General features: G+C 33.5%; 2 protein-coding genes across 2 annotated transcripts; one reads left to right on the forward strand and one right to left on the reverse strand.

Moving 5' to 3' along the window:
• The first annotated feature begins 2990 nt into the window (after window positions 1-2990).
• LOC122583073 (BAG family molecular chaperone regulator 1-like) lies at window positions 2991-5109 on the forward strand. Its single transcript, XM_043755516.1, has 4 exons — window positions 2991-3523; window positions 3648-3904; window positions 4016-4162; window positions 4518-5109. The coding sequence occupies exons 1-4, from the start codon at window positions 3301-3303 to the stop codon at window positions 4881-4883; spliced, it is 993 nt and encodes a 330-aa protein (XP_043611451.1). The 5' UTR covers window positions 2991-3300; the 3' UTR covers window positions 4884-5109.
• A 10156-nt stretch (window positions 5110-15265) lies between these two features.
• LOC122588199 lies at window positions 15266-15902 on the reverse strand. Its single transcript, XM_043760326.1, has 2 exons — window positions 15678-15902; window positions 15266-15511 (listed from the first exon to the last, which is right to left on the reverse strand). The coding sequence occupies exons 1-2, from the start codon at window positions 15900-15902 to the stop codon at window positions 15266-15268; spliced, it is 471 nt and encodes a 156-aa protein (XP_043616261.1).
• Between the last annotated feature and the right edge of the window lie 7272 nt (window positions 15903-23174).

Consider the following 23174-nt stretch of genomic DNA (forward strand, 5'->3'; position numbering starts at 1 on the left):
AGATGCTGTAACAGTAATACAAGTCGTTTAGGTTACTTTCATAAGATGCGGCGATGAGACATCTAACCGTGGTTATTATTATTATTTTATTCTAAATATAAGTCGAAGATTATATGCAAAAGTTAATAAGGTGCAAAAATTAATTATATTAAATATATTTAATATGGTTATTTAGGGTAGTTTGGAGATATTGAAAAAAATTGAATTTCCTAAAATAGATAAGCTAATTTGTTTTATAAGGGACGGGCATAATACCCGCGCGTTGCGGTGAAATTTTGTTTTAAGGGTGATAATTTGTAATAAATGGTGGATATGATAATTTAGTGTTGTAGTGTTTAGAGGGGCATTTTGGAAACCATATATATATATATATAGAAAGGGTTTTTGGAAAAAAAAAAATATGTTTCATTTCTTGAGACATACCATAAATAAAAATCCAAAATGCTTTATAATTTTTAAATCTCTAAATATATATAAAAGAGAAACCTTAATTCCAAAATAAAAAAGTTTGGACCTTTGGATGAAGTTCAACTTTTAATTAGAGCCATTAGATCAAATGCTGATGTCATATACCATATTTAACTTTTTTAGATTTAATTTTATTTTAATAAATTTAAATTATTATTATTTTCTTATTTAAGTTTGTAGACATTAATAATTAATGTTTTTAATAATATAATTATGGAAACTAATATTTTTATAATTTACATCATGTTTTATCTTTAAAACTATTTTTTAATTTTTCTACAATCAAATTTTATTTTTTAATACAATACGTTTTTATTTGTTTATATTTTTGTATAGGATTTTTATCATATAACGAATAAAATTTTGTTATAAGGATTTTTGTATGAGATTTTATCATATAAAGTTTTTATTAAATCAATGTTTTAGAAACTGGACCGGATGTCAAACCGACCTTTTTAATAAAGAATTAAAGAACAAATATGAAGTGTATAGTAAACTGTCACGATTTAAAAAAATAATTGTATTTGCAATGATATTGTGCATAATGTTAACTAAATTATTCAAGCAAAATGTTAAATGACACGTACAATGATAATGCACACATATCATGATGAATGAAAGACATCCAAAGGAACGAAAACCTTATTTAGCAAAAACTTTAATAAATGATTTATCCATTTTTCAACTATCTGGTCACTGTTGACCGGAATTTAAATGACCACTAATGTAAGTTTATGTTTTTAGTGGTTTAATTATTATCTGGTTAAATATTTGTCAAATTATGATATTATAAAAATTTAACATGCTATTAATTATATATGTTACCCGCTTATTATATGGGTAATAATATAGTATAATAAGTAAAGATAAAGATTATAGATATAGATATAAATATATATGAAATGAGACTCAAATCCTAATGTATTTTCTAAAGGAACTTGATTTTTATTTGGTGGTCATCAATTTAATGGTAGTCGTGAAATTTTTTTTGTCATTTGGTTAATTGACGGTTACTTCGATGTTCTATTTTATGATTGCTAATCAATCAAATTTTATTTATTTCTTTATTATGTAGTAAAAATATATCCATCATTTTGAATTTATAAAAATATATATGATATTTTTGATTTTAAGGAAAATGTTAAACAAAGCTCTTAAGGATTCACTTAATGTGCATAAAAAAATTGTACATTTCCATATTAAAAGCTCACTCTTTAAATTTTATGGTAAATGTATAACTAATTAATGCACCTTAACGAAAGCCCTTATGGCTTCGTTTAGCAAAACTCATTTTAAAATAATATTATAATACGTATTAAGTTTCCCCTATAAATAAACTTACTTTACCAAGCTTTGCTCATAAGTTTCTAAACTAAAGTCATTAACCTTTTTAAAGCAAAATGACAAACTCAAAAAATAACTATGACTAAACCTCCACGAAAATATTTGGCAAGTTTTTACCAAATGAAAATATTTTCAATTTTTTATTCTGTACACTTTATATATTTGGCGGCTTGTTATCGAAAAATATGCGATTATGAATACTTTGAATGAGTAATATATGGATGAACGATGTTTCAAATCTTGTTAAAAATATTTGGGAGGGAAGAGAGCCTTTGTACCTATAGCAATTTAAGACATGAGATAGCAAACTTTCAAGTTGTTATTATATTGTCAATTTTTTTTTACCAATAGGGTGTATACATAAAAGTTTCATACAAACAATGCATTATATATAAATTTTACAAACCTATAGATAGACAAATGATAAAGATAGATACAACAAAACTAGGTGATGCTAGAATACCAAAATTATCCTATATTTGCTAACATATCAACTCGTGTAATTTAAAAAATTTGTCATGTAAAATTGTTTAGATAACAAAAATTTTAAAAACCTTCGGTGAATTTTTAAAGTTTTAAAAAGAGAATATATATATATTTTTTCAAACGAAATATCACATCATAAAAAAAGGAAAATTAAGAATATCAAAATGATGAAAATTTAAATGATAGAATTGACTAATTTACATTCAGTAAGGTTATTTATCTAAATAGTTGTTAAAAGTTATGATATTATAAATTAATTAAATGAAAAAAGAAAGAAATCTTTGAGAGAGTATTTAGATGTATCAAATAAGTTATTTTTATAAAAAAAATCATTTATTTATTTATTATATAGATTAAACATTATTATTACTCGTATTTGCATAATACGAGTATACATTTAAAAAAGGGAACACTACCCATTTCCAAATCAATCAACTATATAAAAGTAAATAAAATATATAATAATCACACATGTATATACCATTCCTTCGACCCTGTGTTTTGTTCGTTGTCCATTCATTTTCTTTCTCACCTTCTCTCCATCTATCTATCTTTCCCTACCTTCCACTCTTCTCCAGAATAATAATAACAATAAATTAATATATAAAAAACCAAGACTTTATAACATAAACAAAAGTTATAATCTTATTTTATAAAACCCCATTTATTTAATCACTCATTTATTCGCATCTACATTGTTTTCTTCACTTTAAAACAACCAAAACAAAGCCTCTTGTACAAGTTTTTAGTTTTTTTTCTTTTCTTTCCAAAATTAAGATCTCAATCTTCCTTTTCTTTTCGGCCTGGCCGGAAACTTATTTTCCACCTTACTATTTTTGTGTTACGTGTGTAAATATGTTTTTGAAAATATTTCTTTTGATGAGATACAGGCTTTGTTATGTATGACGTCATCGTTACACAGATCGTTATAAAGTCAATGATTTGATCTGTGTTATTATTTGTGAATTTTGTACTTCACTTTTGTTTAAGTTTTTATCAAATATGATGCGTATGAGGACTAAAACAACAGAGTTGACTTCCCGGGCTGCGGTGAAAGACAGCAGCCCGGGAGAGAACGTGTTGGAGGTCCGGCCCGGAGGAATGTTGGTTCAAAAGCGAGACCCGGATGAAGAATTGACCCGTATTCCCCCGCCAACTATTAGAGTTCGCGTGAAATACGGGTCAATATATCATGAGATCATTATTAGTGCCACTGCCACATTTGGTAATAAAAATAAAAATATATATATGATAATAATATAAGTGTATAACTCTTGATTTTTGAAGTTTTTTTTGTGTTAGTTTTTGTGAATTATAATTAGTTTTTTTTTTTAAATGTATATGTATAGGGGAATTAAAGAAGAAGTTAACAGGGCCAACAGGGTTGCACCATGAAGATCAAAAGATAATGTACAAGGATAAAGAAAGGGCTTCAAAAACATTTTTAGATGTTGTGGGAGTAAAAGATAAGTCAAAAATGGTGGTAATGGAAGACCCAATTAGTAAAGAGAAGAGGTATATTGAAGCTAGAAAGAATGCAAAAATCGAAAAGGCTACTAAATCGATATCCGAAATTAGCCTTGAGGTGGATAGACTTGTCAGCCAGGTATAACTAGCATAATATCCGTGCGTTGTTGAGATACAATTTACTATGGTATATAATGAAGTATACTTTTGGAAAAAGGATATTAAGAGCTGTGTATTAAAATGGATATAGGTGAAAGCGCTTGATTCGGTTATAGCTAAAGGAGGGAACGTTGGAGAGAAATTGATTACGAATTTGATTGAGTTGTTGATGAATCAATTGCTTAAGCTTGATGAAGTTAAAATCGAAGGAGATGTTAGTCTTCTCAAGAAAAAACAGGTTGCTTGTTTTTATTATATAGTTATTTATTACTCGTATTTATTTTTTAAAGTTAGTTGTTAGTAATTAGTTTTTATTTAAAGTTTTTCACGTCCTTTGAGACCATTAGACCAAGAACTTATTGGTATATTAATGTTTTTCTCAAAACGATTGCTAGCTGGTTGTAGGTTCTAGTTCTATTTTTGTTTGAACGTTCAATTTTTGACCCATGGGTAAAAACCAGAGTCTGCCAGTTGATCTGTGCTTCATTGGCGTTCTAATTCCATATACAGTCCTATAAAGGAGCGTATTGTTTTTCTAAAAAAGAAATTAAAGTTCCTACTAAATATTTTTGATTTTGTGACTAATTATATAGGTCGAAAGGGTGCAAAGATACGTAGAAACTCTGGACGTTTTAAAGGTTAAAAACACGGCGACAAAAATAGGGCCAAGCCAGCCGCGACCATCACATGCCAACGGGCATGGTGGCACCGTGACCACAAACCACAACCACCAATCAAAGAGGTCAGTAGTTGGGAAATTATCAACAATGGCGACACAACAACAAGAGGAGGTGTCGTTGAGTAAGAAGACATCAGGGGGAGTTGTGGTAACCACACAATGGGAGACTTTTGATTCCTTGCCGACAATATTTTCGGACCCACCGTCAACATCAACATCAAAATCAACCACCAGTGATTCAATACAACCCGACTTCAATTGGGATTTGCTCTTAAAGTAGTTTGAATTGTCTGTTTCAATGTATGTGTGTGTGAAATGTGTGTGTTTTTTTTTATTTCTATTTTTTTGGATCTTTGTTCCTAGTTGGTTTGGGCGTCTTCTACATTCTTTCATGTACCTATAGTTTTTTTTTTTGTTAGTCTTTTATTAATGTGTGACATTTTCTATAAATAAGAGATCACTTGATACTAAAAAGTATCGATTCAATAATTCAACTTATGTTCCTAGGTTCCTTCTTATTGGGTTTATAGAGGCGTAGAGGGTGTTGTATTTTTTCGCTTAGAGAATGATTATCCAAATATTGAGTTTTCAAGTTACATATAGTCGAATTTTAGTATTTTCAGAAATGTGTGTAGCTCATTGCGTCTTTAAAGCTAAAACTTCTAATCATGTCGAATAGTCCTAATTTGGCACAAAAAAGGTAATTAGTACATGATATAACTAATTTCTAAATGCAGTTCCAAACATAACCTTTTATGATCTACCCTAATTGGGTTAGCAAAACTCCCATTAGATTCTTTCCCAATATAAGTAAGCAGGATAAATGTTGATAAACATGACTTTTTGATGCCTTGCTTATAGAAAGAGACAAAAAGAAATGGAAGAATGAAAAAAGATTTTTTAATAAGTTAACTAATCCACCCAGTTGATAAAAAAATAAAATAAAACCAAATTATGGTGGGGGGGCTGGGGGCAGAATGATCAGCAGTGGAGTAGTTCAAGCACTCTGTATATGGTAAGGTGTAGCCAACAATGATTACTGTGGTTTTCCATATATGGAAAGAAGTTTTTGTATCTTTTTGCACTTTTAAGGGAGCTTGGATGTTAAGAAATAATGTCGATAAGGGCACACATCAACAGGTGGTATGAGAAAGGAAAAAAGACAAGCGTTACCTTGCAGTGAAATAAAACTAGTTTCAATGATTGTTAACTCAGAAACTTTCATGGACCATTTTGCCAATTTTATGCTACCTTTTATACTTTTAGGCTAAATTAAAGTTTAGACATGCCATATATATTAGCAAATAGCAATAGCCACCAGTGCGTAGAAACGAAATCATTGAATGATCGATATTCGATAAAGAACATGCCTAAATTATGGTCTTCGGCCGATCGATTTAGTATTTTAGTCCATGGTCGATAGCATTCTTTAATTCTTTTTTGCAGGTTTTACAAATAGATCGGCCTAAATTTGAAATTATGTGCACTTTTATATGGGCGATCTTGGAATCCTGCTCCGTGCCAGTTACTAGACCATCCAGTAGTACTGTAATAGTCGGTCTCCTCAATCAACCATGAACTTTTAAATTTACACACTCAACTTTGTACCTCACAAATTTCATAAACCAACACATTTTTCACTGCAAGTGAATAGATATATAAATAGATATATGTGATAATAATTAGGGTATTTTGCTAAACGTAGTCTTAAAGGCTTTTGCTAATGTGCATTAAATATTTGTATATTTTAAAAATTTAGGTGGTGAACTTTTAATATAAATGTTTACAGTTTTTTATTCACGTTAAGTGCAGTCCTAAAGGCTACATTTAACATTTTCATAATAATAATAGTAGATAACCAACTAATTACCGGTCAGTTATATGACCCACCTGATGAAAGATTAGTCACATAACATTATAATTAGAAAGACAATGGGGCAAGATTCTAAACCATGAGACCATCCGCATCAGTTCAGGATATCCTTCTAACAAATATCCTAATCAACATACTACGTCAGCTTTTCATCTATCCTTCCCACAAACACTTTTTACCCACAACAATAATATATCCATCATTCTTACAAACAACTAAATAAATTCTAAAGTAACTTTTGTCTTTTACCTTTATCTCTCCTCATTCTTCCCCATCATTTTCTACAAACAACCATGGATGGGCATCCTTCATGTTACCACCTACATCAATAGTCTTTCTACAAACACCCTTCATGTCACCACAAATTTCCTATAGACGTTAAGGATGGTCTGATATCCGTTTTTGTGCTTTATGTCGTTCACCGAAAAGCTACGGTCATGATAAGCTAGTGTAAAAAGGTGTATCTCTATTGTTTAAGTTGCTAAATTACACATTGCTAAAGTTGGGACATTTGTACTTGATATATGTGAATCATGATGGCTTTCTAAGTTTGATTTAGAAGCACTACAGTGCTTCATGATGGATGTATATTGACAGGTGCTATTCAATAATGTAGTTTACTAGTTTGACATTATATTTAATAATTTATTTTTTGGCTGGTCTAATAGAAGTGGAGGTTGTTGTGGTCCAACTACTAGTACTTTTACTTACGATATGGGGATGGCAGCAATCAAGTTCCTCTTCTAGCTTTTCTTCCCGAGGTTTTGGACAATACGCTAAAAGAAGTTACTACAAATTCTGTATATCCCATGTGAATGGGCAATTTTATCAGTTGTTATGTTAGAAAGTTGTATACGAATTCAAATTCCGAAATCATGCAAGTGTAGTGCATATACATTAGGCTGAACTTCGTAAGTACAATGAGTCAGGGACATATAGTCCGGTTTGAATGCTTTTAACTTAAAATCTTGACCAATAGTTTTTTCAAGCTAGACAGTTTGGATTGTTATGCCAAACCAAAGCAACTAAAGCCAACGAAGCCCGTTTGGTTTGGTCAGTGGTTACCTTTTTAGGCTGTTAGAAGAAAGGCGTTTCTCGGCCAAAAAGTGCTTGAGAACGCCTGGAAACGCCAGAGGGATGCCATCCACACCGCTCCCAGCGGCGTTCTCGAGGAAAAATTTGGTGACCCCGGCACCAAAGAGACGGGGTTGAAAACGCGAGTCTCAAATGAATTTATGCCACATGTCACAAAAAAGAACCCCTATATTATTACTTTATGCCACATGTCACAAAAAAAATAAAAAATAAAAGTTCAAGAACCCCATCTAAAGAAACTCCTTGCTCCAAGAGAACCCTTACATTATCATCTTATGTCACATGTCATAAAAAGTCAGAGGATAAGGTTCTTAAAACTCCTTGCTCCTAATAGTCTTATAATTCAACAAATAAAACCATGTAGTAATAGGTAGCATACTAATTTATACCAAGTCATACGTTTCACTTTCACATGATGGGATTAATATCAAAGAATTTATACTAAAAGTACAAAATAAGAACAATACCATGAACTAATCAGAATTTATACTAAAAGTACAAATTAAGAACAATACCATGAACTAATCAGAATTTATACTAAAAGTACAAATTAAGAACAATACCATGAAATAATCAGAATTTATACTAAAAGTACAAAATAAGAACAATACCATGAAATAATCATTTTATCAATATGTTGATATAATTAGAATAATAAAAATATAAAATGGTTAGGTTAACCTCTATAACCATAAACAACACTGTAAGAATGGTTTATGGAAATTAAAAATTAAATCTTTAGTACACAATTTTGATGCAGGCCCGACCAAATTGTCAAATTGTACCAATTTTAAACAATATAGTTGGTTTCGACCAAACTTTGCTTTAGTTGTCCATTAGTACAAAGTGAAAATATAACTATTGTTTGCTTGAGTTGACTCGTTCGTTGAAATTTTATAATTTCTTCAAATCGAGCTTGAGATAATATAAAAAAAATGAATACATGATATATGACTAATAAATCGTGAGGTGACTACTATTATATTTTTTAAAAATATCTATGAACCACAATTTCGTTATTTTGCACATTGTAGCAAGAAAGTTTTAACAAAGGCTGAAATGCAAAGAAAATGCGAATAGTACATCCAAAACCAATTTGGTCTCAATTAGATTTTTGAGTAACTCATAACGTTCGTTAATGGGCCTGTAGTAGACTTACATGAGGTATACGCTTATATCCAAATTATTTATTAAATCCGTTAGCCCAAAGAAGTTCCCTATTTATTTTGGTAAATGGGAATGAGAAATGGGCATATATGTTTTGTTTAATAGTTTATGTTTAATGCACTGCTCAATAAAGTTAAAGGCCCAAAACATACACTACTCGTATTTTTATTTGAACTTTTTGTTATATATTTTGTATACACAAACACAATTAACCATGTCATGTATATGGTATTTCTAATTTAAGGATTGTTTACGTATCGCCTTACCCCTATATATCGTATAAAGGTTGTTTTCAGGTTATACTTAAAATTGAAAAATAGTTACAATACTCTTTTAAGATATGAAGATAGTACCCTGTCTAGAAAGACAAAAGTGTTAACTAATTAATATAAACTTTAAATAATTTTTACCTTTGGTCCATGGTTTATATATATATATATATATTATTTTTTAACTATTTAGTTCATACATTATTTTATGAGAAAATTTCATTAGATCACCCTGTTATTTGCTGTATTATCAATTTTCGCCCATGTCGTTTTTTTTATTATTACTTCACCTTATGATGACTTTTTGCTTCATTAGGCACCCTTCACCTTAACAGACGTTAGTGACACTTCGTTAAGCCCCTCATGTACAATGCACATGAGGGTATATTCGTCCTTTCAACCAAATCCTTTCCCTAAGCTTATTATTCATCTTCTTCAACATGAACCTAGAATTTTACACCTTCTTGATACACTCAAACCTAACTCCATATCTATCAAACCCAATTTAGAACTCAAAAATATTTCTATCAACAATAAAAACTCAAGTTATAACTTTTCATCCCTTTAATTAACTGTTAATGAAAGTAATATATTAACAACATATCAAAAACAATATTAACTAATATCTTAAGTTCGTCATCAAACATATCTAAATATCTAACATTTAATAATAATAATAATAATAAAAAATTAATCAAAAGGAATAATGATAATACTAGCTTGCGGCTGTATCGATTGAATCAAAAGAGTAAAGAACGAAATTAAAAATGAAGCAAGGAAATTCAAACCCCACATGAGGCCTTCTTGGCAGATGTGCTTTACAAAACACCGAAGGCTAATTAAAGCCTTTTAGTTTCTTCCTTTGTGCAGCTCTAACTCACGCCCCCTTCAATAATTCAATTCTCTGCCATCGCTACCAGCAATGGAAGGTGTCAATCTGGGTGGGCTATTCTGTTAGCGATGGTAGCAATTCCTTACGAGATGGGCTGGGGTGGAAAGGTGAAGGTGGTAGCGGTGGGCTGGTCATAACCGGAGGTGGTGGTGATTGTACAGTAGTGGTGGTATCATCAAAATTAGGGTTTTATTATTAAGAACCCTAAAATCCATCAATTTGGCATCTGATTTCAACCCATTATTAATCCCAGCCCCAATCGAAGCCTCCCCAGCCACCAGTTGATCAGATCCAGCCGAAATAAGAGGTGGCAGCGTGGTGGTTTGTGGTGGTTGGTCAGATTGCGGCGGAGAAAAGGTGTTGTGCACCAAATTCGAAGCATCTTTTGATTTTTTTTCTTTTTAAATTTGAGTTTTGTTGATATTGATGATGATGATAGATAGATAGATAGATATAGATATATACAAATATAAAATGAGTATTTAGTTGGTTGTTTGAATTTAGATCCGGATGTATATATCTTTTAGTGAAGAAGATAAGAGGTAAAAAGACGAAAATACCCTCACATGCAATGCACATGAGAGGGTTAACTAAACGTCCGTTAGAGAGAGGGGTTTCTAATGAAACAAAAAGTCACCACAGAGTGAAATAATAATAAAAAAAACAACAAGGACGAAATTGATAATACAGCAAACCACATGATCTAATGAAATTTTCTCTTATTTTATTTATCAGTTGTTTCATTTTTTTAGTTTCATTACTTATCTTTTTAACTCTTTTTTATGTCATTTTATGATGTTGAATACGATTCTTTGAAATTGACGCATCTAAAAGAAATTTGCTTAGCTGGGAGCGGGGGAAATCTATTTCATTTTACATCAATTAAAAAGATATGAATAGATAAAGAGAATATTTTAAATGTTATTAGTTTTAATACTCATATGAGGTATGGTATTGTATCATAAGAAAATTTAAAAATGCCTTATACATGATTCGTGAGTATGACATAAATTGTGATTAAAAAGTAAATTGATAATCGAAGCTATATTATAATAAACAGTAATGATAAATATAATATATGTTTAGTTAGAATTTTTGATTTACCTAAAATTTCTAAAACCAAATCAAAATAGGAACTTGCAAGCATAGTGGATGATTACAAATAGTCTTGTGTTTTCTGATCGTAAACTTAAATTTTTTAAGTTTTCATGTTAATAACTTATTATAACTAATATAAATAATAGGAGTTGAAGAATTGAGAAAGAAAAAGAGACAATTTATTAATGAAAAAACGATTAATCATATAAGGTTATAATGTCTTTTGTATTATTAAACCTAGAGTTATAGTTTAATTTTAAGTCTAATAAAATAATTGAATTTATATACAACAAAAAAACTAATTTAACAAAATAAAATAATTAAAAAGATACATGTCGATCAAGAAATACGTCACGTGTTGTTTCAAATACATGTCAATCTTATTTTAGTTTATCGATAACTATCGCGAGTACCGCAAAAAGATGCGGCAGTATTTACAAAAATATCGAAATGAAAAAGATTGGCGTGGGGGCATCAAAAGTCAAAAGCTTTAAGTGGAAAGAGATATCGTTACGTGTTAAAAATCTATCCACTTTATATCAGAATTTGCCTAAATCTAGAAGGACTTTTTGTTGCTCATCTTCCTACATGTCTTTAAAAGGAACGAACGTACGAATGAACCATCATCACCACTTAATTGTTTCTATCTTATCGTACAAATTGATTATAATTCCAAGATTGAATTCTCAACAGAAATAGTCTTTTATTTAGTCTTGTAATCGTTGGGCTTTTGATTTTCCAAATTGTATACCATCTTGAATTTATCATTACATAGACAAGGTTCACTTCTTAATATTTGTATTTTCATGGTACTTATAATTTTAAAATTTAGATGTTTAATGCATAATATGTGGTATCTATAAGAAAAGCGAAATTTAGGGTTTGAGGTGTCATGGTTAATCTAGATCAACAAAGGTCAAGTTAAATTAAAATGGATCATCGTAGGTTAAACTTGCCGAATAGATAAAAAAAAAAAAGAAGTTAAAACTTAAGTTGTAGTCCGCCATGTACCAAGTGTGGTGCATTAGAAGCAACACGACATGCATTAGAGATTTTCACAATTAGTGCACTTAATTAGAGCAACCATAATGATAATAAGTTTTAATGACTTATTATTTTTGCCACATAATTGTTCCATTATCTTCAACTTATCAAAAAGCTATTATTTCAATGATAAAGCTTTTTCTTATAACTTATTTTTATCACTAAAAAGGAAAAAAAGTTTTTGTTCAAAAGATTGATATTTTTCAACCTATTAATCAAATAAGTCATTTAACACGATGGTATAAATTTTTTATAAAGATTTTTTTCTTTAAAATAAGCCTTTTATCAAACACCATTGAAGATGCCTTTAGTTTTTGTGAGTCATAAAGGTGCAAAAGTAGCCATAGATTCCAAAACCAAAGTTGTAGAGCTCTTTTCCTTATTTCGTGGCATTTTAAATCTTCAAATTGGAGTTCGTATCGGAAGCTATGTTAGTAGTAAAAAAAACATCAAGATTATTTATATTGGAATTATTTTTTTTACCGCACAAAGATGAGTACCACTCGGTGTACAGTAAGTAGTCTTAATTAACTCTTAAATGGGTCATCACTATAGTAGAGTATTTATTTCTTTAGAAAAAACTCCCTAGATATGTCAACCAAGTCTTAAACTCAAATCTAGTAAATTAATAAATACACCAAGATTATTCACTCAATTGAGCTGAGATCATTGTCGATTGACATACCTATACTTCTATAATTTTATACTATTATATAAAAATTATATTCTTATGTTAAAAAGTTTACAATTTTGGGACATGCGAAATTACCATTTTACCCTTAATTAATTAACTTACACAATCATTCCATAATCTTTTAAAAGATATATTCACAATCCCTAATTTCAAATATCTTTGTATCAATTTTCTACACCACTTGACGCCGACACCATCACCATCCGTCGATGTCACCACATCGGAACTAATGTCATCGCTGCTGCATTGCGCGGGGATATATATATATATATATATATATAAACGAGCATGGTACCCGGGCGTTGCGGCGAATACCATTGACATGGCGTATAAACAAAACTGCAGTAGAATACAAGTGTCCCTAATTTCACTGGTGTTAAACGAAGGTGGAGTCGATACAGTGGAGGTGATGGTTGGGTTTTGAGGACAATAGTGGAGGTGTGTGTATTTTTGTGGCAGAATAAAACAATATAGAGAATAAATAAATGTAGTGAATAAGGGAAAAAATAAGGAGGGGTAAAAGGGTAATATTGCATGTCCCCAATCTTATAAACTTTCAACAAGAGTTGAAAATTTTTTAATAGGGAGTATATATATAGGTATATATATATATACCAACCTTTACCTTTATCATTCTCCTTCTCAAATCATAGGGGTAGTAAATTTTACTTACATAGTTACACAATTCAAACTAAGAAAGCAATATTTTGGTTAACTGTAAGGACCCAAACCTTTTAATAGAAATCGATTAAAATTTTTTTTTTTATCAGTACCCACTGCGGCGCAGTGAGGCGAAACACTTCCACTGCGGCGCAGTGGAAAACCTCGGTAAATAAAGAACGAAAGCTCACTGCGACGCAGTGAGGCAAAACACACCCACTGCGGCGCAGTGGAATCCCACGGATCAAAATGACCAAATGCCCATTGCGGCGCAGTGGGCAGGGAATGACTCCCACTACGACGCAGTGAGACGACCTGCAGAAAAACCCCTTTCTTTTAAAAATAACTTTCCTGCACCATAACACAAAATGGCTTCAACCAAAAATGCCAATTTCCTTCAAAACCTTTCATAGACTAAGCCAAACCTGCTCATGACATACTAAACACCATTTCAAAAGACTTGACATCTTTACAAGCTTTACAAACACATTGTTCAACAAGTGGGTCGGATGACCAACTTGGATAATTCATCAAATCTTTCAAGACTTGCATTACCCATTTAAATACAATTTTTCAGAATTTCCAAAACAAGTTAACCAAAAGGGATTTATATCAAGAGCCAATGAGTACCAAATGGATCATCTACCCAAATTATCCAAAATGCCAACCTTCCAAATGGCAAGGGCTTCCAATTCTAACTTCACTCGATCGCTTCTTTACCCTTGCTACTACCAACTCCTATAAAAGAGTTAAACAACTAAAACATAAGCAACACTTAGTGAATGCATACACATATAATCATAATCATGTCATTTCAACTTTGTGCATCAAGCACCATATAAGCCTAGCAAGCTAGCCTTTTCATACAAATCAAACAACATACATTTATTTTCAACATGGCCATGGACAATTTGGCTAGTAGGAATTTACCCACCTACTAGCTCTTGCAAACAAATTGACTAGTAGGAATTTACCCACCTACTAGTTCCATTTAACAACTATCAAATGGGTCATAGGAATTTACCCACCTATGACCTCTAATAACAAGAACATGATTATATGCATATACACTCACCTCAAACTTGGCTACTTGACACAATAAGGCTACAAGTTCAACAATTTATTCTTCAACACCTATATCTAAACACTTTTCTAACAAACTTCAAATTCTCAAAATAAAGCTTTATTTCATAAACACTAGCCAAACACCATGAGATTCTTACCAAGGGGGATTTTCATTAACAACAATTCTTTCAATCAATTATCCATTTGTCATTCAAATTTAGTTAGGGTTTTACTTGAAAATCTCCAATAGCAAAAACCCCTAACTCTAAGACTAAGAACCCTAAATTTTAAAAACAAATAAAACTAGGGTTATGAAAATCAATACCTCAAGAATGAGAGACAAAGAATTAGGGTTTTCAAATTGAAAATCTTCCCCCTTTTTATCCTTAAAAATTTCGGCCACAACCACTTCAAAGAAAACCCCAAATTTAAATTTCTAATTCAATTGGAGATGATTATTGTTATTGTTTCAGGATTACAATTCTTTACTTTGAGTTTTGAAGCTTCAATTGCATGAATTTGAAGAAGAATAAGAGGAAGAAGGTAGTGAAAAGGTTGAGTGGAAACTTAGTGGGAAAACATGAATCATCAAACTTGGTGGCTGGCTTTTCTCCCTGCTAGCCACGTCCTATTACATATTTTGTGGGTAAAATACCCGCTAGCCACTAAAGTTCCAACTAAATTAACCCCTTAACTCAAAGCAAAACACTAGGAAATTAATTTAATGCCAAAACTATGAAACGGGTTGATTTTTATTTACCCTTAAAATATTGGGGTGTTACAAATCTCCCCCACTTAGAATCGATCACGTCCCCGTGATCCATGCCATGTGCAAAGACGGATAGTACACCAACATGTCATGCTCTGTTTCCCACGTATACTTAGAGTTCTTATGGTGCTTCCATTGTACCTTGAAAGTGCGTACCGTCTTATTATTTATCCTTCTCAACTCTTCTTCAACTATAGCAACCGGTTCCTCGACATAAGTTAACTTCTTGTCTAGCTCGATTTCATTTAGTGGAACACACGTTGCATCATCAACAAGACATTTCTGGAGTTGAGATATATGAAAGTGTTATGAATACGAGATAGTTCTTCGGGTAACTTCAATTGGTATGCCACTTTTCCAATACGAGCAATAATCCGAAACGGGCCTATGAACCGTGGACTAACTTTCCACGTTTGCGAAATCGTAGCAAACCCTTTCATGGAGATACGTTTAGCATAACCCGATCACCAACCATAAACTCAATGGGCCTTCTTCTAACATCGGCATACAACTTTTGTCTATCCTGAGCCGCTTTAAGTCTTTCACGAATCTCATCGATCTTCTGTGTAGTTTCAAGAACGACATCGGTTCCTCCTAATTCTCGTTGGCCTACTTCTCCCCAACAAATGGGAGTTCGACATTTTCTACCATAAAGCATTTCGTACGGTGGCATCTTAATACTAGAATGGTAGCTATTATTGTACGAAAGTTCCGCTAAAGGTAAGTATGCATCCCATGGTCCTCCAAAATCAATGATGCATGCTCACAACATGTCTTCCAAAGTTTGGATGGTTGTTTCGCTTTGACCGTCCGTTTGCGGGTGGTATGCGGTACTAAAATGTAACTTAGTACCCATATCTTCATGAAACTTCCTCCAAAAATGGGAGGTAAATCGAGTATCCCTATCCGAAACAATAGAGACGGGGATGCCATGCCGAGCTACAACTTCTTTCACATATATATCGGCTAGAACTTCAGAAGATGATGACTCACGGATAGGCAAAAACAAGACACTTTTCGTTAGTCGATCCACAATCACCCAAATGGAATCAAACTGATGTTTGGGCGTCTTGGGGAGTTTGGTAATGAAGTCCATAGTCAAATGCTCCCATTTCCATTGTAGTATATCAAGTGGTTGAAGCTTCCCATATGGCTTTTGATGCTTCGCCTTAACTTGTAAACAAGTCAAACACTTTTCCACATACTTGACAATGTCACGTTTCATACCCGGCCACCAATAATCGACCTTCAAGTCTTGATACATTTTCGTTGCGCCGGGGTGGATAGAATACTTAGACTTATGTGCTTCATCAAGAAGAGTTTCCTTCAACGTGCACGAAACTGGAATCCAAATTCTTCCATAACGAACCATGAGACCACGAGAGTCCTTAGAGAGATGTTGCAATTGCCCTTTAATTCTCTCTTGCTTGGGGTCACGTTTTAAGGCTTCTTCTTGAGCTTCCCTTATTCGTTCAAAGAAGTCGTTTGAAAGCATTACCCAAAGAGGTGAAACACGGATTGTAAAATGAGAGCTTTTTCTACTCAAGGCGTTGGCTACCACATTTGCCTTCCCGGGTTGATATAAAATTTCACAATCATAGTCTTTCAATAAGTCTAACCACCTCCGTTGACGATTATTAAGATCACGTTGTTCAAAGAAATACCTAAGACTTTTATGATCCGAATAGATGGAGAATTTAACACCATACAAGTAATGACGCCAAATCTTCAATGCAAAAACAACCGCCGCAAGCTCTAAATCGTGGACGGGATAAGACTTCTCATGAGTTTTTAATTGTTTTGATGCATAAGCGATAACTCGCCCCTTTTGCATAAGGACACAACCAAGACCATTGAACGAGGCATCACAATACACCGAGAATTCTTCAACTCCATCCGGCAAAGTAAGAATAGGTGCTTGACTCAACTTTTCTTTTAGTGTTTGAAATGCACCTTCCTGTTCACTTTTCCAATCAAACTTGTCGTTCTTTCGAGTCAATTTTGTAAGAGGTGAAGCCAACTTAGAAAAATCTTGAATGAATCGACGGTAATAACCCGCCCAACCAAGAAAGCTACGAATTTCCGTCGGGGACTTAGGAGATTCCCACTTCACGATTGCACTTATTTTTGTCGGGTCGACTTTAATTCCTTCTTGATTGACAACATGACCAAGAAATTGAACCTCTCGCAACCAAAATTCACATTTCGAGAATTTGGCATATAACTTCTCTTGACGAAGGGTTTCAAGAACTTCACGAAGATGTTTCTCATGTTCGGAAGGACACTTCGAATAGATCAAAATGTCGTCAATATAAACAATAACGGATTTATCAAGGCATGACCAAGAACTCATAGTGACCATAACGAGTCTTAAACGCAGTTTTTGGGATGTCTTCTTCACAAATTTTAAGTTGATGGTACCCTGATCGAAGATCAATCTTTGAGAAATAAGAAGCCCCTTGAAGTTGATCAAAAAGATCGTCAATACGAGGCAAAGGGTACTTGTTTTTGATAGTAACCTTATTGAGTTCCCGGTAATCAATGCACATCCGTAAACTACCATCCTTCTTCTTAACAAACAACACGGGAGCACCCCATGGTGAACTACTTGGGTGAATAAAACCCTTATCAAGTAGTTCTTGGAGTTGATCCATCATTTCTTGCATTTCGGTTGGAGCGAGACGATAAGGAGCCTTGGCAATAGGTGAAGCACCCGGAAAGAGGTCGATTTTGAAATCAATTTGCCTATCGGGAGGAAGACTCGGTAGATCATCGGGAAAAACATCTTCAAACTCGCTCACAATAGGAATTTCAGACATCGATTTAGATTCCTTATTGGAATCAACAACATGAGCTAGAAAAGCTTTGCACCCTCGAGAGATAAGTCGACGGGCTCGAGCAAAGGTGCATAAAGGCAATGAGTCTTGATTTCTTTCACCGTAAATGACCATATCCCTACCGTTGGGAGCTTTTAGGTGAACACTTTTATCGGTACAACAAATATTTGCCTTATGTTGGCCAAGCCAATCCATACCCAAAATCACATCAAATTCTCCCAAACCCATCGGAATAAGATTAGCTTTGATGGTTAAACTACAACCTAGATACACATTTTTAATTATGTAGGTTTGATCACCCGCTACTTCAACCAACAAAGGGGGTTCAAGAAAAGATAATCTTAAAGGGATGCATTTAGTGAATCGAGTAGCAACAAAGGAACGATTTGCTCCGGAATCAAATAAAATCTTAGCGGGTGTGTCATGAACTAGAAAAGTACCTGACACGACATCGGTGGATTCTTTAGCTTGAGCTACCGAGATTTGAAACGATCTTCCCCTCGGATTCCCTACTTTCTTCGCCAACTTTCTTTCATTAGCCTTCCTTGCTTCGGCTTGCCTTTCCTCCTCCGTCAACAATGGGCAAGCACTCTTCATGTGTCATTCGTTGAAGCATTCGAAACACACGGTAGGCTTGCTTGGAGAGAACTTACAATCTCGGCTAATGTGATCCGGTTGGCCACAATTGAAACATCCTTTCTTAGATGGTAATAAACAAACTTCGGAATGATGTTTCCCACAATTATTGCAAGTGGGAATGTTATTCCTATTTGAACTACCCCCCGAACTACCACTGGACAGGAACTTCTTGTTTGGAGAGTTACTTTGTTCCGCCTTTCTCTTGGAGGTCTCATCATCAGGCATGCCTTGTTCAACCTCATGCCACCTAGCCACATCAACCAATTGAGTAAACAATTCGATTTGAAGTAACATAATCTTCTGTCAAATGCTTTTGCGAAGTTTGCGATAAAAATGTTCCTTCAACAACCGATCATCCTTTAAATATTCTGAACAAAAATTGAGCTTTATCCAGAAATTTTACCCGAAACTCATTAATATTCAAAGTGCCTTGCGAGTCATTCATGAACTCGCTCCTAAGCCTAGTCAAATCGGCTTCAGATCGAAACTCTTTAAAGAAGGCCACTTTGAAATCAGTCCATTCCATTCCCACTGTTGCATCCTCACCCTTCTTAACAATTTCACCATCCCACCACAATTTAGCCCTATCACATAACAAGCTTGACCCATACAAGGTCTTGTCTTCCGGTGGAGTCTTTGTTATACGGAATGCTCCCTCAACTTCGTTTACCCATCTTGTGCTCACAATTGGGTCGAGATCCCCATTGTATTTGGGTGGGTTAGCAATGGTGAAGCTCTTAAGATCATAAGGCTTCTCATTCTTAGGCTTCGGCCATTCCTCAGTGTCTTGTTTTTCTGGTACTTTTTCTTTTGGGAATCGTTTATAAAACTCTTCTTGTACTGCAGATGCAACTTCTTCTCTTATCTTGATGGCGATCGTATCACTCATTGCGCCCTCAAGGGTCTCGTTTAACTTTTTAACGATAAATGGAGAGAAATTCTCCAAAGCCTTCCCGATTTGCTCACTAATGAAATCATGACTAAGTTCCTCAATCGACACACTTTTGTTTTTGCCGTGACTCGATCCGTCTTCATCTTGAGATGAAGCCATACTACACAATTCGAGAAGCTTATCAGTAACACACTTCATTCACTATTTAGTCTCTAATACCCCCAAACCTTCATGTCCGATCATTCCCGTATTTAGTAAGTTTAATTTAAAACGTAATAGCTTATGATCGATAATAGGCCGGCTCTATTATTATCATAAACTATTTCATTTTAAACCAATCTTACGAAAAACTTCAACTCTCAAACATGAATCTTTCAAACCTAAGGTGAAAGTCAAATTTTCCTATGGTTCAAGTCTAGGCATCTTAACTAAAAGATCGAAACCTAAATCCCTTGAACCATGGCTCTGATACCAAAAATGTAAGGACCCAAACCTTTTAATAGAAATCGATTAATTTTTTTTTATCAGTACCCACTGCGGCGCAGTGAGGCGAAACACTTCGACTGTGGCGCAGTGGAAAACCTCGGTAAATAAAGAACGAAAGCTCACTGTGACGCAATGAGGCAAAACACACCCACTGCGGCGCAGTGGAATCCCACGGATCAAAATTTCCAAATTCCCACTGCGCCGAACGACTCCCACTGCGGCGCAGTGGGACGACCTGCAGAAAAACCCCTTTCTTTTAAAAACAACTTTCCTGCACCATAGCACAAATTTCAACCAAAAGAGCCAATTTCCTTCAAAACCTTTGATGGACTAAGCCAAACCTACTCATGACATACTAAACACCATTTCAAAAGACTTGACATCTATACAAGCTTTACAAACACATTGTTCAACAATATTTTGGTTAATGAACGATTGATGATGACTGATGACGTACCCGCTGCCACCCAGGGTAAGCCTCACTCTGGGAAGGCTGTAGATTAAGAAGTTACACAGGGTGTTACGCAACCTTGGTTAAAAAAGATAAGAACAAAGAAGATATCATCATATCACTTCTTTAAATAAAGGAGATCATTGCTAAAAGTTAAGGGACGGAAAACACGTGTGAAGACTTACCCTTCACGAAACATCACTATAAAAAGGGAAAAACCCTAATCGAAGGGGGATCCAACTTTGAGAAAGAAAACCTTAAAGAAAATCACATACAAGACCTCTGAAAAAACCTTAGAGATCTAAACACACATATTCGGCGTACAAGGGAGATAAACTCTTACCAACAGGGAATCGTCGTTCAATCCACTAAAACACCCCAAATCCCTTAACCTAATCGGCTGTACAAACAATGACTGATCTAAATTGGGGACCTAGCTGTTGGGTTATATAACTATTATCACATTAAATCACAAAGCACGCAGTGGAATATAAAATCTATGTAGTTAATTAATTAACCAAGAGAGAAAACGTGTACCTTAAATTGGAGAGAATAAAGCAAAAACCTTTATAATAAGGTTTAAATTAAACCTCTCTACGATTGCACACACAACGTTGGAATGTATGTATGCTAGTACTTGATCACGAACCAAACAACCTTTGTATATACCCTCTAAAGTCGAACCAAACAAAACTCCACAATTCATACAAATCTATTGTCATTGTAATATTATAATATATGTTGATGGAACATATATTAATATATATGAGTTTTCTACGTGCTAATGAAACCAAAAATCAAAGTGAAGATTCTATGATTTTTGTTTCCCATATATTCGACCGAGAGGAAAAAGAAGAGGTTTTGTTTTTATTTACAAATTTAATTGTCTCATACAAAACCTTAAACCTTAACCCCTATAAATAGGGATAATTGTTAGGGTTTAAAAACTTGATGGACAAGTTTAGTCAAGGCTTTCCTAAGCCTTTCAAAACCGGCCCATCTAAGTGAGATTAGGAAGTTTCCTTAATTCCTAATTTTCACTTAAGTCCTTCTGTTTTCAATGTATTTAATTAATAAACGTTTATTTAACTTGAAACGATCGTTTATTAACTATTTCGTGATCATATTAATTAATAAATTACATTTAATATATTAATTAATTACAATTACATTCATGTTGAGGTGTGACCCCGTAGGCTTAAATAATTTCCAGACATACGTTCATTTTACGTGATCATATTCTAACAGCTCCCACTTGAGCTCGTAATGAATGAAGGTAATAACATTGGTTAGCGTCTAGCAACACGCCAATGCTCCCGGAAAAATTTAAGTATAGTTTCTTAAAGTATATTTAAATGGTTGAGGCATTTATTATCCCTTTGTTTAGATACCTTGTTAAATATGAATATGGATCAATGTCATTTCATAATTTAACGATTATGTTTCTCATTCAATAACTAATTAATGATTACCAAATATAATCGAGAGCCATCTGGATTTATTTGGGCACGACCATGCAAACATCTTAATTAGTCAAATGAGGGCGCCAATGGTATCATGCTTCAACTTTTAAACTGAAGGAACAAATCCTATATTGACTACACGTGTCAGTCATCATACTTCACGACACTTTATGAAAATAGCCCTTTATGTACCCCCTTATTCAGGTGAGTTAGAACTACATCTAGTAAGTGCGATTCATACATGCTGACCTACTTGTATCTCAAGTCAAAGGATCAATAAAAGTAACCATTTACGAATTTCACTTAATGACGTCGATCCATAAAATGATAATTCGTTAGTGGGGTAGTCCGATATGCATGCGCTATGAATACCATATGAGTTTGGTGAGAACCATCCATTACATATTCCAAGAATATAACCAATCACTCACATTTGTCTTAGTTTAATTATATTCCCATATAATTAATCGACAATGGACAATTTAGAATATTTAATAAGATAAAAATATTAAATAAAATATTCAAGGATTAAACATGCAAATATAGGACACAATTTAATATTGAATGAAATCAAACATATCAAGTACTTTATTTCATTATGAAAAATATAAATTGTTTAACATCCCTTATCCAAATACCGAAAGAACAGATTTACATGAAATAACTAGCTAATTTAAGTCCTATGCCCTCGGCATGCCTTTCAAGCTTGGGCCTAGACAAAGCTTTTGTGAAAGGATCAGCTAAGTTAAAATCTGTGTGAACTTTGAGTAAATTGATCTCCCCTAGTTCGATCTGCTCACGAACATAGTGATATCGTCTAGCATAATGTCTGGCACCTTTCTGAACTCCGGGGTCGTTGGCAATGATTAATGTACCAGTATTATCACAGTACATATCATTGGGTAAGTCACTCGAGGGGATCACGTCAAGCCCGCTAGTGAACTTCCTTATCCAGACTGCTTCCATTGCGGCTTCTGAGGCGGCAATGTACTCAGACTTTGTTGTAGATACGGCAATTGTGGTTTTTAGCTCATAGCATTCCACCGTGCCTTCATTTAAATAATGAAGACGTATCCTGACTGATATTTTGAATCAAAATCCAACATCACAAATTCTATTACCATTTGAATTTTTGATCGGGATTTCAACCATACAACAAGAACAATTCTTTAGTAGC

Source organism: Erigeron canadensis, chromosome 1 (genome assembly GCF_010389155.1).
Source record: "Erigeron canadensis isolate Cc75 chromosome 1, C_canadensis_v1, whole genome shotgun sequence".
In the NCBI taxonomy this organism is placed as follows: domain Eukaryota; kingdom Viridiplantae; phylum Streptophyta; class Magnoliopsida; order Asterales; family Asteraceae; genus Erigeron; species Erigeron canadensis.

Bases quoted from the DNA above. Each gene is read 5' to 3' on its own strand.
- LOC122588199 (XM_043760326.1), bottom strand. From the start codon at position 15,902: ATGCCACCGTACGAAATGCTTTATGGTAGAAAATGTCGAACTCCCATT. The intron at 15,512-15,677 runs GTATCTCCATGA...TCTCAACTCCAG, and splicing joins GTGATCGGGTTATGCTAAAC to AAATGTCTTGTTGATGATGC.
- LOC122583073 (XM_043755516.1), top strand. From the start codon at position 3,301: ATGATGCGTATGAGGACTAAAACAACAGAGTTGACTTCCCGGGCTGCG. The intron at 3,905-4,015 runs GTATAACTAGCA...AAATGGATATAG, and splicing joins TGGATAGACTTGTCAGCCAG to GTGAAAGCGCTTGATTCGGT. The intron at 4,163-4,517 runs GTTGCTTGTTTT...CTAATTATATAG, and splicing joins GTCTTCTCAAGAAAAAACAG to GTCGAAAGGGTGCAAAGATA.